At 45.0% G+C, this 15,320-nt stretch overlaps 1 protein-coding gene across 1 annotated transcript in view; it reads right to left on the bottom strand.

The window, feature by feature from the left end:
• Nucleotides 1–15,320, bottom strand: part of LOC309565958 (mucin-2-like) — a gene marked incomplete at its 3' end in the record, with an annotated part of 251,710 nt that overhangs the window by 184,446 nt on the left and 51,944 nt on the right. The window contains exon 3 of the mRNA XM_082270986.1: nucleotides 10,662–10,727. Coding sequence (XP_082127112.1) covers nucleotides 10,662–10,727 — 66 coding nt within the window. The remainder of the gene's footprint in view (nucleotides 1–10,661; nucleotides 10,728–15,320) is intronic.

The following is a 15,320-nucleotide window of genomic DNA, read 5'->3' as shown; positions in this document are numbered from 1 at the left end:
AACGCTTTAGCTCTCCGTCAGCTGGGGGCAGTGTGGTGCACGATTCAGCGCATCGCACACAGTTCTCTCTCTTTTTTTTTTGTATAAACTTTATTTGAAGTGTACAAAAATACATTCATGTTGCTGTACAGCAGAGCAATTTTCTGCTCTGCTGTATTGTGCCATGCAATTCTGTACAGTCCACTGCGATAAAATGCAGCATGTATGCATTTTATCACAGCACTGGGCTGCATTGCAGTGTGAATGGGACATGTAGAAATCAGTTGTTTTCTGTGTTTCTGTGTGGTGACAGGCATTTTTTACGATGCCGTAAAAAGCCTGTCACCGCACTGTATGAATTAGGCCTAATATACAGTATACCATTAATGAGATTTACTAAAACCGGAGCACTCAGAATCTGGTGCAGCTGTAAATGGTGGCCAATCAGCTTCTAACTTCAGTTTGTTCAATTAAAGTGGTTCTAAAGGCAGATTTTTTTTTTTTTTTTATCTTAATGCATTCTTTGCATTAGGATAAAAAACCTTGTGTGTGCAGCAGCCCCCCTCAGCCCCCGTAATACTTACCTGTGCCCCATTTCAATCCAGCTGCAGCAGCTTTAGAAATACATGGGTATGCTCCCCCAAATTTTTTGCCTGTTTATTATGTATTCGGTCTGACCAGACTATCGAGGTTGAGCAGCCCTCCCCACCCCCCCACACACACCTGTACTCAATCAGTGTCCACCATCAAGTGGATATAGGAGGAGTCCCCTGTAGTGCATTTGCACATCTTTCCCAGCAAGGAGTATTATCTCCAAGGGTTAGAAAGGCTGGATTCATCTCTTTTTCATGGATAGTGTAGGACCCACTGATAATGGGGTACTTTGACGCAGTAGTGGGCTTGAGCACGATATGGCCATATGGTGGGACCAAATCCCCATTTTTATTTATGGATTGTCTTCAGATTTGGTAGTAATTTCTTTTGCATTTGCGCGCTATTCTTTTTTAATATAGATGTTGCACAAGAGCATTGGCTGTCCTGGGACTCTCCTTTATTGACTGAGACAGCCGCGGATTGGGTCCCACTGCTGTCAATCAACATAATTGAGCCAATGAGGAGAGAAAGGGGGAGGGGCCCGAGCCACGGCTCCATTTTTGAATAGACACACAGAGCAGGGGCTCGGCTTGGGTGCCCCCATAGCAAGCTGTTTGCTGTGGGGGCAGGAAGAAGGGCCAGAAACAACAGCCACGTGAATGGTCTGCCCTAGCATTGCGTGTTTTGGCAAGATTGTAGTGCATTTTGTTGCGCGACAAATGCTTGACAAAACATGCGGCTTCTTACTGTGATTGGGGTTTCCTTAAAGGGTGCATTCACATCTAAACATTTCCAAATTTACAGTAAACGCGCGCTTTGCCACACATTTTAGAAATTTGCTGCATAAACGCATCACCCTCGTAACGCAAACCCGACGTGCGTTTGCCGCACACTAAAGAAACGCATGGCAAAATGCGCGTTTTCTGTGCTTGTTTCAATGCATTCAGAAACATGCAGGTGTGAACACAGCCTAAATGGTAAAGCAAGCGCGATACACATTTCCAACACATTATCGAAGTGCACAGCAAAACGCAAACGTTTTTTGGGTTGGCTGCCGTGCATTCAGAAACGTGCAGATGCGAACGCAGCCTGAAATGGTAACAAGTACAATGCACATTTGCCAAGCGTTATCGAACTGCATGAACATATGCGCATCTTCTGAGCAGGTTTAGAAACTTGCAGATGTGAACGCAGCCCAAATGATAACTAAATGGAAATGATCCTGAAATTGATGGCAAAGCACATTTTTTCTGTACAGGTTGCCGTGCATTAGCAAACACGAAGCTGCAAATGGAGCTTTAATGGCAACACAAGAGTTACATGCATTTGCAGTGTGTTTCAGAAAAAATGCAGCAAAGTGCACAGTCAGGAAAGCGCAGATCTCAATAAAACCTAACTGTTAATGGCACTCCAATCACAGTTAGCAGATGTGTGTTTTGCCATGTGACAAAATGTGTTACAAACTAGGGATCGACCGATATCAGTTTTTCTTTGCTGATACAGATTTTTTGGCCATTGCATATTGGTATCGGCCAATATGGGACGATATTATGAACATTTAAAGTTTTGCAAAATAAACACAATTTTCGACACAAATCTGTTACTAAACATGCAAATGTTTGTTTATTAACATTTTTAACATTAAGGGCTTGTTCTTCACACCTTTAGGCTACGTTCACATGTTAGCGTAGCGGATCGCGGGCAGAACACCGCGATTCTGCCCGCGATCTGGAAATCATTGCAAATCGCGGTACTCCTGTGCATTGCCATTGATTTGCAATGGCACCCCAAATGCTGTGCAATGTTGCCGCGATTTCCGACTGCCGAATCGCGGTAACATCGCGGAAACAAAATTGCGGGTCGCATGATGCCCCAAAGAATCTCTTGTACCTTTTTTGGGTGACATGCGACCCGCGATTTTGTTTGCGCGATGTTACCGCGATTTGGCAGTCGAAATTTGGCAACATCGCACAGAGTTTGGGGTGCCATTGCAAATCAACGGCAACGCACAGGCGTCCCACGATTTGCAATGATTTCCGGATCGCGGTCAGCATCGCGGTGTTCTGCCCACGATCTGCTACGCTAACATGTGAACGTAGCCTTACTGCATGAAAACTGATAGGAAAACCGCACTTGCAGGGACATCAGTTTCACATCCTCTGATTGAGAATGATGCATAAACTGCTGCAGTAGTGCACTCACTCACTGTAATAATTTTAAATCACTAGTGCAGTCAGTGCAAAACTGCTAGAAAAAAATCTAGACAAATAGCTAGACAGTTTGTTGGAGTCAGTGGACTACCGCAGCAGTAGTGCACTCACTGCAATGATTTTAAATCACTACTGCAGTCAGTGCAAATTAAACTGCTAGAAAAAAAGCTAGACCACAACAAAGAGCTAGACCGTGGATTGGAGGAGTCAGTGGACTACTGGTGCATTAGTGCATTTACAGCAATGATTTTAAATCATTACTGCAGTCAGTGCAAAACTGCTAGAAAAAAGCTAGACAGTGGGGAGTCAGTGAATTACTGCTGCACAATAATTTTAAATCACAATTTTAAATCACTATTGCACTACTGCAGTGACTGCACTGCAGTAGTGATTTAAAATGATTGCAGCAGTGAGTGGCGCACTACTGCAGCAGTAGTCCACTGACTCCAATCCACTGTCTTGCTTTTTTTCTCAAAACATTTGGCGAGAATGTCCCTCTTGGCCTGCCTACATGTTTTAGTGCCACGTGTGTTGGGCCCTTCATTCTCTTGAAGAAGCATCTTCAGCACTCTCACACATGGGATGACAGATGACACAGATAAGTCATAATGACTCACCTCTAGTGTCACTTCCTCTATGGGGAGGAGGGTCTCAATGACATTGGCTACAATGTCCCACTGATCAGCAGTAGGGCAAGAATATCCTCCATATTCACCTGAATATATGGTAAGAGCTCGCTTCTGCTCCAGCATTCTTTGCAGCATGTGCATTGTTGAGTTCCATTGTGTTGGAACAGCGTAATCAAGTTGTTTTTGGGAAGGCCAAGGTCTTCCTGAATGCACCTCAGTCGCTGCTTGGCAAGGATTGAATGGTGAAAATGACCTGCACACCTCTTCAGCATGATAATTATGTCAAGCAAAGCTGTCTGGTTTGACAGACCATCATTTACCACAAGTTGGAGGGTGTGTGTCATGCAACTGAGGTCTGACACTTCAGCAAGTCTCATTCCTTTCACCATGTTCGCTCCGCTGTCTCAAAGCACAAGCATTACTTGGTCTTTGGTGATTCCCTATGGGGCAGTAGGCAGGACTGTTCCCCTTAAACCTTACTAACTATAAAGAAAAGAGACCACCCATTTGTATAATTTTGGAATGAAAGAGGCCGCGGCCGTTTATTATTTAAATAATCATAAAATCAGAAACACTTTAAACTTTAATAACATCGTAAAAACCACAAAAAACAACCCGGTCAGCACGACCCAGGTTGTCATATCAGAATTCAATATTGAAATAAATCATCCAAACTCATAAACATAAACGTCCCCCTTCAAAAGAAGGGGACCCTAAAATAACAAACTGACCGCGACAATAACATGGGAGGGGGGGGGGGGGGAAGTTGAGAAGTCTTCTTTTCTTCTTCTGTAGGTGAAGTGTGAAGATCTGTTCCTGAGGAGATTCCTTAAATGACCTGGCTGGAGACCCACGGCCAATCTAAATCCTGGCCTCCCGGCGGGAAAAACCGGTTTAGGCAAGTAAAGGAGTTATTCTCCCCAGATACAGTGACCTATAATGTTATGATAACAGCCAATCATTTTAAATTCATCTTTATTATTGAAACTGCCTGACAACAAGCTCAAGCTAGGAGCCATGACTGTTTTAACACTACGCCTGCCACAGCCCCATAAACAAAATGGGCTATTGAGCCCATTTTATTTTTATTCTTCTAACATGCCTAGAAACCTTTCTCTAATGTACTCCCCAGTGATGGATCCTTGCATCACTTTTGTATTCAACACCAAATGCCTTCTTGTCCATCCGCTGTCAATGAAGTGGCATGTAAGACTCATTAGTGATTCTGTTTGTCCTGACCAGCAGTCAGTCGTGAATGAGAGTGAGTCGCCAGCATTCTCGGGTTATAGCATAGCCTTTACTTTCTCAACGATCTTTTGGTGAATTTTTCCCAGCATTTCGGTTCGATAATAGGGATGATCGAACTTTTGAAAAGTTCGGTTCGACCAGAACACCCGAACTTCCCGAAAGTTTGGGTCCGGATTCCAGAACCCCATTGAAATCAATGGGACCCGAACTTCGGTAATCAAAAAACACAATTTTGAAGCCCTAAAACCCAATAAATGCCCCTAAAAAGTGCCTAGGGTTCTGGGTCATGCCCCAGGGACTATTAATCACACAAAGAAAAGTTCTTAAAAATTGTCATTTTTGATAGAGAGCCAATTATTGAAAAAATTATTGAAAAAAAACAAAAATGAGATTTCTTTGGATTTAGTGTCTGGGGGGTCTAAAAAGTGTACCTGTGAAGTTTCAGCTCTGTAGCATGTCCAGAACCAGAAAAAAAAGATAATTTTTCTTAGAATTTTTATTAGCACAGGGATGGGGTCCCGCTACTTTCACACCTGTATGTGTGTATGTGTATATATACATATATATGTGTGTGTGTGTGTATATATACCCCTATACAGAAGTTCAGATGTTATGCCTGCCTCCAAAGACGCCCAAAAAATGCCCAATAAACGCCTGCAACAACACACCTGGGCGTTTTTGTTGCAGGCGTTTATTGGGCATTTTTTGGGCGTCTTTGGAGGCAGGCATGACATCTGAACTTCTGTATAGGGGTATATATACACACACACATATATGTATATATACACATACACACATATAGGTGTGAAAGTAGCGCAACACCATCCCTGCGCTAATTAAATTATTTGCAGGGATAGAGTTCCGCTCCTATCACACCTGTATGTGTGTATGTGTATATATACATATATGTGTGTGTGTATATATATATATACCCCTATACAGAAGTTCAGATGTTATGCCTGCCTCCAGAGACACCCAAAAAATGCCCAATAAACGCCTGCAACAACACACCTGGGCGTTTTTGTTGCAGGCATTTATTGGGCATTTTTTGGGTGTCTTTGGAGGCAGGCATAACATCTGAACTTCTGTATAGGGGTATATATACACACACACATATATGTATATATACACATACACACATACAGGTGTGATAGGAGCGGAACCCTATCCCTGCAAATAATTTCATTAGCGCAGGGATGGGGTTCCGCTACTTTCACACCTATATGTGTGTATGTGTATATATACAAATATGTGTGTGTGTATATATACCCCTATACAGAAGTTCAGATGTCATGCCTGCCTCCCCTCCAAAGACGCCCAAAAAATGCCCAATAAACGCCTGCAACAAAAACGCCCAGGTGTGTTGTTGAAGGCGTTTATTGGGCATTTTTTGGGCGTCTTTGGAGGCAGGCATAACATCTGAACTTCTGTATAGGGGTATATATACACACACACATATATGTATATATACACATACAGGTGTGATAGGAGCGGAACCCTATCCCTGCAAATAATTTAATTAGCGCAGGGATGGGGTTCCGCTACTTTTACACCTATATGTGTGTATGTGTATATATACATATATATGTGTGTGTATATATACCCCTACACAGAAGTTCAGATGTCATGCCTGCCTCCAAAGACGTCCACAAAAAAGCCCAATAAACGCCTGAAACAAAAACACCCAGGTGTGAAAGTAGCGGAGCCCCATCCCTGCTCTACTGCAATTCTAAGACAAACAATCTTTTTTCTCTGGTGGTCACCCTGACATGGAAGAGTAGGGTCACCCTGGCATAGCAGTCAGAGTCAGTTCGCCCTAAACTACACTACGGTCACCCTGACACTTAACACTTTCCCTACAGAAACTAGATTATTGAATCTAACTATAGTGGTATATAGTACCCTAACTACACTAGATATCCCTTTCCTCACACTAATAATTGCTAAATGACACTTTTGCAGCAGGAGTAACAGAACTGCTTCCACTCTCTTCCACAGCCCCTGTATTACAGTGCTAGAGATTTGGCGGGCCTATGTTATATACTGGGGGGCGTATTCACTACTGATTGGCCTCTGGACCCCCTAGTCACTCCAATCACATTCCTAGCATCCTCCTGCCCCCTCAATTGGCTTTTACTGATGTTTCTGGTCCAATCACAGGCTTTTAAAGCCCAGTTGCTGTCCCATTGCATTTTGGTCGGTTCTGGTTGCCGAATTCCGAACTTTTGCCGAAAAAATTTCGGAATTTGGCCGAATTTCGAACAGTCAATGTTCGGGTTGAACCGATGGTCGACCCGAACCGTTCGATCAACCCTATTCGATAATACTTGACACTCTTCAGTGTGTACCTTTGCTCAACTATGGACATCAACCGCTTAAATCCAGAGTCAAACGCCATTGTAAATGGCTGGTTATCAGTGACCACTCTGTCCAGCAGTTGGGATCTTCCATCCAATTTTAGCCACCTGTTTTTTTTTCGGAAACATATCTGTTATTGTTGCCTGGGATAGTGATGTTTCACCTTGTGATTGATGGGAAGAAGTGAACCTATGTGCTAACAGTGAGGTGCAAGATAATATGGAATATAAATAAGTAATGGATGTAGTGGAACACCAGAAATCAGCAGCTACAGTAATTCAGTAGTGTCACCACATACTGGAAAGAATATAAAAGAAGAGAGAATCAGCGCTAGATTTCTAAAATTGGTGGAGCACAGATAAATAGTAGTTGGTAAAAGGATGTATCCAATGTAAACGTAAGAGTAAAAGATGATGATAAAAGCAATGGTAATCTAAAGACAATAAATTGACAAACCTTGTATAACAATATGACTGATATATAAAGTGCTGTAATGATGATCAATAAAGTGATCCGTGCCAAATCATATAAGTGATCAAGAATAAGTGAAGGTGCTGATGTTGGATAATAAGTACAATTGCACAGTAGTAATACTCACAGTGATCCTTGTATGGCAATGTGAACAAAAAATAAGGTGCTATAGTGACAATAAATCAATAAAGTGATCAATGCCAGGTATAAATCATGCGAGTGAGGAGATAAAGAAGCTGGTGGTGGGCTGCAACTCAAGTTGCACAATGACAATAATCTGAATAACAAAATAAGGTGCAGGTGAAGGTGTGGTAGATAATTAGTGGTGCCAAATCAACTGATAATCAGCAAAAGAATGCTGCAAGGTGCTTCAAAGCATCCAGATATATATAATATATATATATATATATATATATATATATATATATATATATATATATATATATATATATATATATATAAATAAAAAAATGGATATCTTCATTTATTCTTGTTCACTTATATGATTTGGCACGGGCCACTTTATTGATCATCACTACAGCACTTTATATATCACTCATATTGTTATACAAGGATTGTCAATTTATTGTCTTTAGATTACCATTGCTTTTATCATCATCTTTTACTTTTACGTTTACATTGGATACATCCTTTTATCAACTACTATTTATCTGTGGTCCACCAATTTTAGAAATCTACCGCTGATTCTCTCTTCTTTTATATCACCTTGTAATTCATTTTTCTTTTTTCTGTGCTGCATGAAATAATTCAACATGATGAACTCTTAGATGGCCTTAAAGCTTTGACGTATTTTTGTTTTTTGCAGTCATTGATCCCATGCTTACACTGTTTGTGCACGTGTTGCACACTGCTGCTGCTTTTCCTGGAGATGGAGATGAGAAATAGTCCCAGACCATACTTTTAATTTTTCACCCTGTGGTGGGTGCCTGGGTTGCTGGCACCTTGTGATGGGTTGCTGGCTGGCTTGCCTGCACCTTGTGGTGGATGGCTGGCTTGCTGGCACCCTGTGGTGGGTGCCTGGCTGTCTGGCACCCTGTGATGGGTGGCTGGCTGTCTGGCACCCTGTGGTGGGTGACTGGCTGGCTGGCACCCTGTGGTGGTGGGTGGCTGGCTGGCACCCTGTGGTGGGTGGGTGGCTGGCTGTCTGGCACCCTGTGGTGGGTGGCTGGCTGTCTGGCACCCTGTGGTGGGTGGCTGGCATCTGGCACTCTGTGGTGGGTGGCTGGCATCTGGCACCCTGTGGTGGTTGGTGGCTGTCTTGCACCCTGTGGTGGGTGACTAGCTGGCTGGCACCCTGTGGTGGTGGGTGACTGGCTGGCACCCTGTGGTCGTTGGCTGGCTATCTGGCACCCTGTGGTGGGTGGCTGGCTGTCTGGCACCCTGTGGTGGGTGGCTGGCATCTGGCACCCTGTGGTGGTGGGTGGCTGTCTGGCACCCTGTGGTGGGTGACTGGCTGGCTGGCACCCTGTGGTGGGTGACTGGCTGGCACCCTGTGGTGGTGGGTGACTGGCTGGCATCCTGTGGTGGGTGGCTGGCTGTCTGGGACCCTGTGGTGGGTGGCTGGCATCAGGCACCCTGTGGTGGGTGGCTGGCATCTGGCACCCTGTGGTGGTGGGTGGCTGGCTGTCTGGTACCCTGTGTTGGGTGGCTGGCTTACTGGCACCCTGTGGTGTGTGGGTGGCTGGCTGACACCCTGTGGTGGGTGGGTGGCTAGCACAGGGGCTGTGGGTGGCTGGCTGGTACAGGGTCTGTGGGTGGCTGGCTGACTGGTATGGTGCCTGTGGCTGGCTGGCTGGTACGGGGCCTGTGGGTGGCTGGCTGGCTGGTACAGTGCCTGTGGCTGGCCTGCTGGTTCAGGGCCTGTGGGTGTCGGTCACTGGCTGGCACCGGGCTGCTGTGGGTGGGTGTATGGACAGTGGTGTTATACACTCCCGAAAGACTCCCGACTCCAGACGAGGCTGTCCAAGGCGAGGGAGGCAGCCTAAGAAGGCAAAACAATAGGCCCAGTGAGCGGAGGCACATGGCGCAACATATGCAATGACGTCACGACAATATCGGCAATATTGGTAACCTCCAGGGCCGATTCCGATATATCGGGGAAAGTGCATATTGGCCCCCGATATATCGGCCTTGCCGATAGTCAGTTGATCTCTACTACAAACACGCCAAAAAATCATGACACTCCACAACTGGGAAGCTTTTTAAGCTACTTTGGAGCATTTGTCACTGGTCGGGCAGCCCATGCAAGTACATGGGCTGTCCTATGTGCGATGCACGTTGACACATGAAAATGCGCAAAAATGTGATCAGGAACGCGCATTTATGCTACACTCAGTTGTGAGTGGAATGTGCTCGGAAGTAGAGTTTTAGGCAGCAAGGATGACCGGGGAAGAGAGCTGAGGGTTAAAGAAAAAAAAAAAAAAACTCTCACCCATCAACCCATCAAAGTTGTATAGAGGTCTCATAGCTTCTTACCTATTGTTGATGCGAGTTCTAAAATAGCATAGAAGTCCATGGGCTGAAATCGCGCTGGAGTCTAGTGCAGGAACCTTTTCCAGAGTTGTGCTGTCCTGGGTCCCATTGAAAATAATGTGATATCCCTTGTCATAAAGTAGGGAAAAAATGCACCAGAACGCATCAAAAATACATGTAAACACACATGCAGAAATGCATCCGCAACACATCTGGACTGCGTTTGTTTGGTGTGACCTGGCCCTATATCTGACTTTCATCATTGTCTGTGTTCCTGTCCCTTATGGCAGATCTCTTTGCAGGAAGGCAGCTGTTCTTCCCTGCCCTTCATTTATTCATAGAAACCCGCAGCACAGGCAGATTCTAAATGTCCCTAGACCAGTGATGGCGAACCTTGGAACCCCAGATGTTTTGCAACTACATTTCCTATGATGCTCATGCACTCTGCAGTGTAGTTGAGTATCATGGGAAATGAGGTTCCAAAACATCTGGGGTGCCAAGGTTCGCCATCACTGCCCTAGAGTAAAATGGTCTTCCAATCAATACAGTCAAATTGTATACTCTACAGAGATTTCTATAATGACCATGCAGATTGAATATAAATTAGTATAGTTACTTCAATGTAAGAATGTGATTTGCAATTTTGTAGTGACTGTATTATGAAAGATCATCAACTTACATATAATATTACGAGAGTATTCAGCCAGTTCTGGATCATCTGCTGCATATGACTTTCCAACAAAACCTATAAACAATTAAAAATGATTTCATTATGTTAATGTGATAATAAAAAGGAACATTACATACAGTACATACATAACCTTTTTGTCAGTGCTAGAAATGGGAAGGTACATTTCACTTAAAGTCCCAAATTGCCCATTTCTTGTATCTTACTAGGGATGGAGACGCTTGCTTTACAGGCGGGTGTCTCACTCAAAGTCCCCATTTGCCTATGGCATCTTTACCAAAGGGATGGGGGTGTGTGTCTCCCAGCTGATCACATTTAGTTTGCACCCCATGGCTTTTTTGTGCAGCCATGCGTTTTTCGTTGCCAGTCGTGGATTGGAGCAAGTGGGGGAGGATTGGGCGGTCTCCAATCCCATCTGTTTCCAATCCACCGATTAGCAAGCATGTACTTCCCTTTGTGAAGACACTTATACACTCAGGTTGAGCAGTGTTATTTAGTGCTAGGTTCTGCAAGAACGCAGGATGCCTTGTCGCTGGCCTTGCAGCTTCTGCATGCATTTGCAAATATGTGTTAACTAAACTCCTGCTTTTAACTTATTTGTTAGACAGGTTTATTTTGGTTTGTTAGCAGACTGGTGGGTAAGTATTTCAAACTAGGGATCGGCTGTTTTTCACACACCCTCATTTATCCCATCTTGTTTTTCAATTGACAGGGATGGAGACACTGTGCAGTGCTCGCCAGTTCTCATAATAAGTCCCAAATTGCCCATTTCTTGTATCTTACTAGGGATGGAGACGCTTGCTTTACAGGCAGGTGTCTCACTCAAAGTCCCCATTTGCCTATGGCATCTTTACCAAAGGGATGGGGGTGTGTGTCTCCCAGCTGATCACATTTAGTTTGCACCCCACGGCTTTTTTGTGCAGCCATGCGTTTTTCGTTGCCAGTCGTGGATTGGAGCAGGTGGGGGAGGATTGGGCGGTCTCCAATCCCATCTGTTTCCAATCCACCTATTAGCAAGCATGTACTTCCCTTTGTGAAGACACTTATACACTCAGGTTGAGCAGTGTTATTTAGTGCTAGGTTCTGCAAGAACGCAGGATGCCTTGTCGCTGGCCTTGCAGCTTCCGCATGCATTTGCAAATATGTGTTAACTAAACTCCTGCTTTTAACTTATTTGTTAGACGGGTTTATTTTGGTTTGTTAGCAGACTGGTGGGTAAGTATTTCAAACTAGGGATCGGCTGTTTTTCACACACCCTCATTTATCCCATCTTGTTTTTCAATTGACAGGGATGGAGACACTGTGCAGTGCTCGCCAGTTCTCATATAAAGTCCCAAATTGCCCATTTCTTGTATCTGGTACATTTCACTTATACCTCCTAAGTACTCCCACACAGCTAGGCCATTACATTTAAAGTGATTGTAATGTCTTGTTTGTTTGTTTGTTTTTCAATTGAAATAACAAACGTTATACTAACTTACCTGCTCTGTGCAGTTGGTTTTGCACAGGGCAGCCTGGATCCTCCTCTTCTTGGGTCCCTTTTCAGCCCTCCTGGCTCCTCCCTCCCTTTGAGTGCCCCCACTGCAAGCAGCTTGCTATGGGGGCACCCAAGCCGAGTCACAGCTCCATATATCTATTCAGACACGTAGCTGCGGTTCGGCCCCACCCCCTCTCTCTCCTCATTGGCTAACTGACCTTGAATGACAGCAGTGGGAGCCAATGTCGCTGCTGCTGTGTCTTAGCCAATGAGGAGGGGAGTCCCAGATGGCTTAGACAATTGTGGACATTGCTGGATCGAGAGGGGTCTCAGGTAAGCATTAGGGGCCGAGGGAAATTGCTGCACACAGAAGGTTTTTTTATCCAAATGCTTAGAATGCATTAAGATAAAAAACCTTCTGCCTTTGCAACCCCTTTAAAGAGGAGCTCCAGACTCCTCCTAAAAAAAAATAGTCAACGACTACAAATACTGTACCTGCTGACTTTTATTATAAAGACACCTACCTTTTCAGGGATCCTGCGATGTCCTCACCTGAACCGATTATGCAATCAGGTTCAGTTTCAGGCGCCTGAATCATAAGTAAGGGAAACTGGCATTAAAGCCCCTTTCCTGCTGCACATGCCCAAAGTCACGCTGCGCTTTGTGACTGGTCCCATAGTCTCCTGGGACCTGTGATGTGTCCTAAAAGTCTGCAGAGGAAGGGGGAGGGGGGGGGCTTGGGCTTCCTGCTTAGATCACCGCGGTGATCGCCCCCCAAAAAAGTGCAAAATGTGGAAGTGGAGGGGGGAGGATGCAGACAAGCAGAACTTCCCCTTTTTGATGAACTTCTGCTTTAACTACTTCCAGGCTTTGGACATGCTACTCAGGCCCCATAAAACATCATCATAGTACACAGGGCATACATAGCATGTTCAGTTCTTCTGCCCTGCTGCTGAGACTCCACCTCCCACTATCAAGCAATATTCTGCTCTGATTATTCAAAACCAAAGTAGCTGTGTACCCAGAACCGCTCTCGCAGGGACATCATTAAACATTTAATGTCAAAATGGCTTAATGTAGCTTAACGTGCAATAAATTACCTAAACCTTAACCAATGGCCCTGAAACTTTGAACAGCCTAAGTATTTAACTTTCCTAATCTATCTTAGAAGTTTCACGCATTTTGTTCTTCCACTAAGCAAATTAGGGACATTTTTTGGGGATCTTAATGTGGCTTAATTTACAAAAAAGAGCATAGATGTTACCAATTTCCCCCAAACTTCACACAATAGAAGACTCTATCTATGCCAACATATTCTGAAAAATCCAGTTAATTTGGTAAATCACACTCAAAGTTATTCACATTAAGCAATTTCTTTACAATCCAAAAACATTTAATGTGAACAGCTTAATGTAAAAAGAGCTTAATGTACCAAAATGTGCCTAAACCACTATCAATTGTCTTGAAAATTTGCACAGCCTAAGTTCTACACTTTCCAAACATATCTTAGAAGATTCACAGGTTTTGGTCTCCCACAAGGAAAACTAGGGACATTAAGCTTGTTTTTTGGGGAGCTTAAAATTGCTCAACGTACAAAAAAGAGCTTAGATGTTGGGGGCGTGGCTTGCCGGCTTCAGGAATGGCCGCTTAAGCCCTGAGCTCTGTGGGACGGAGAAGGGGACACATAGCGACGAACGGACTCACCATCAGACACAGCCGCCCGCCAGATCATCCTGGAGCCTCCCGCCATCAACTTGCGCACTATGAACCGCAAGCGGAAGGACAACCATCGGCCGAAAAAACTAACGGCCTTCTTCTCCCGACCTCCACCGCGGGAAGCTAGGAGACAAGATGGCGCCGGCGCCTCAGCGGTCTGCATTACTCCACCAACTGAGGATCGGAACGGAGGACCCACGGAGGTAATACCACCCCTGACTTCCCCTTCCTCTCCCTCCGGACAAGGAGCTTACTCCCCAGAGACTTCTAGCCCGGCTAAGGCCCGCATGAGGCTTGAAATGCATCCCTCACATGTTCCTCACAGCAGCCTGCTCATTAACCCTATCACTGCTCCCTCTCTACAGACTTCCATAGCTGACTTTCCCACTACTGGTCAGCCAGTCCTGGATACTACATTGAAGGACATGCTTCTTTCCTTTCAAACCTCCCTATTCCAGAATCTGTCTACATATCTTGGCAAAGTAACATCTGACATGCAGGCAATGGATCACAGGATTCATTCTGTGGAGGCACAGATGGGTGAATGTACGGACACCATAAATGACATTATAGACACCTGCGACGAGACTAGGGATGAACAACACTGGATCAAGGCTAAGTTGGCAGACCTGGAGGTCCGCTCCAGGCGCAACAATGTCAAACTGCGTGGCATTCCTGAATCTGTTCCGCAAAGTGAACTTCACAACTATGCTAGGTCCCTTATGGCGGCTGTGCTCCCTGACTGTACTGACATGGACCTAACCATTGACCGCATCCACAGTTTGCCCAAAGCTTCCCACCTCGCTGACTCAGTTCCAAGGGACACTCTCATGAGGGTTCACTTTTACCAGACCAAAGACCATTTGCTAGCTGCTTCCCGTCTGCACCGTACTCTTCCTGCACCCTATGAGGGGATCCAACTGTATGCGGATCTATCTAAATACACGCTGCAAATGAGGAGACAACTCAGCACAATCACTAAAGCTCTGATGAATCACAATGTGCCTTATAAATGGCGCCACCCGGCGACGATTCTAGTCACCAAAAATGGGGCTACTCACGCTATCTCCACTATGCCGTATGGAATGCGGCTGCTCCATACTTGGGGCATCATCCCCACTCAGCCACAGGAAGAAGCCATGCAGACCGCTCCCCCGGAGCCTCGACAATCCAGGAATTACTCCAACGGGAACCCCCGTCAGCATCCCTGACCATCGTTTACCATGAGTCCTACCACACACTCACTCTCTTCTCTGTCTCGGCCCCGGAGCTCTTAAGGAGAACTTTACCCTGAATTACTGGTAGTCCATTCAGTTTTTGCTGGCTACTGGTCTTACCAACACCCCTTTGCGGATTGCCTATTCCGACAGTCCTTCCTCTACTCCCACATCTTCTAGGGCGACACTACCCTTACACTTCTTGTTTTACTCCAGTGTTTTTTATTGTTTTCTTTTCTT

Source organism: Pelophylax lessonae (genome assembly GCF_965119305.1).
Source record: "Pelophylax lessonae genome assembly, chromosome: 10".
Lineage (NCBI taxonomy): Eukaryota > Metazoa > Chordata > Amphibia > Anura > Ranidae > Pelophylax > Pelophylax lessonae.
Note: the sequence above shows the minus strand (reverse complement) of the source record. Positions and strands in the feature narration are given on the sequence as shown.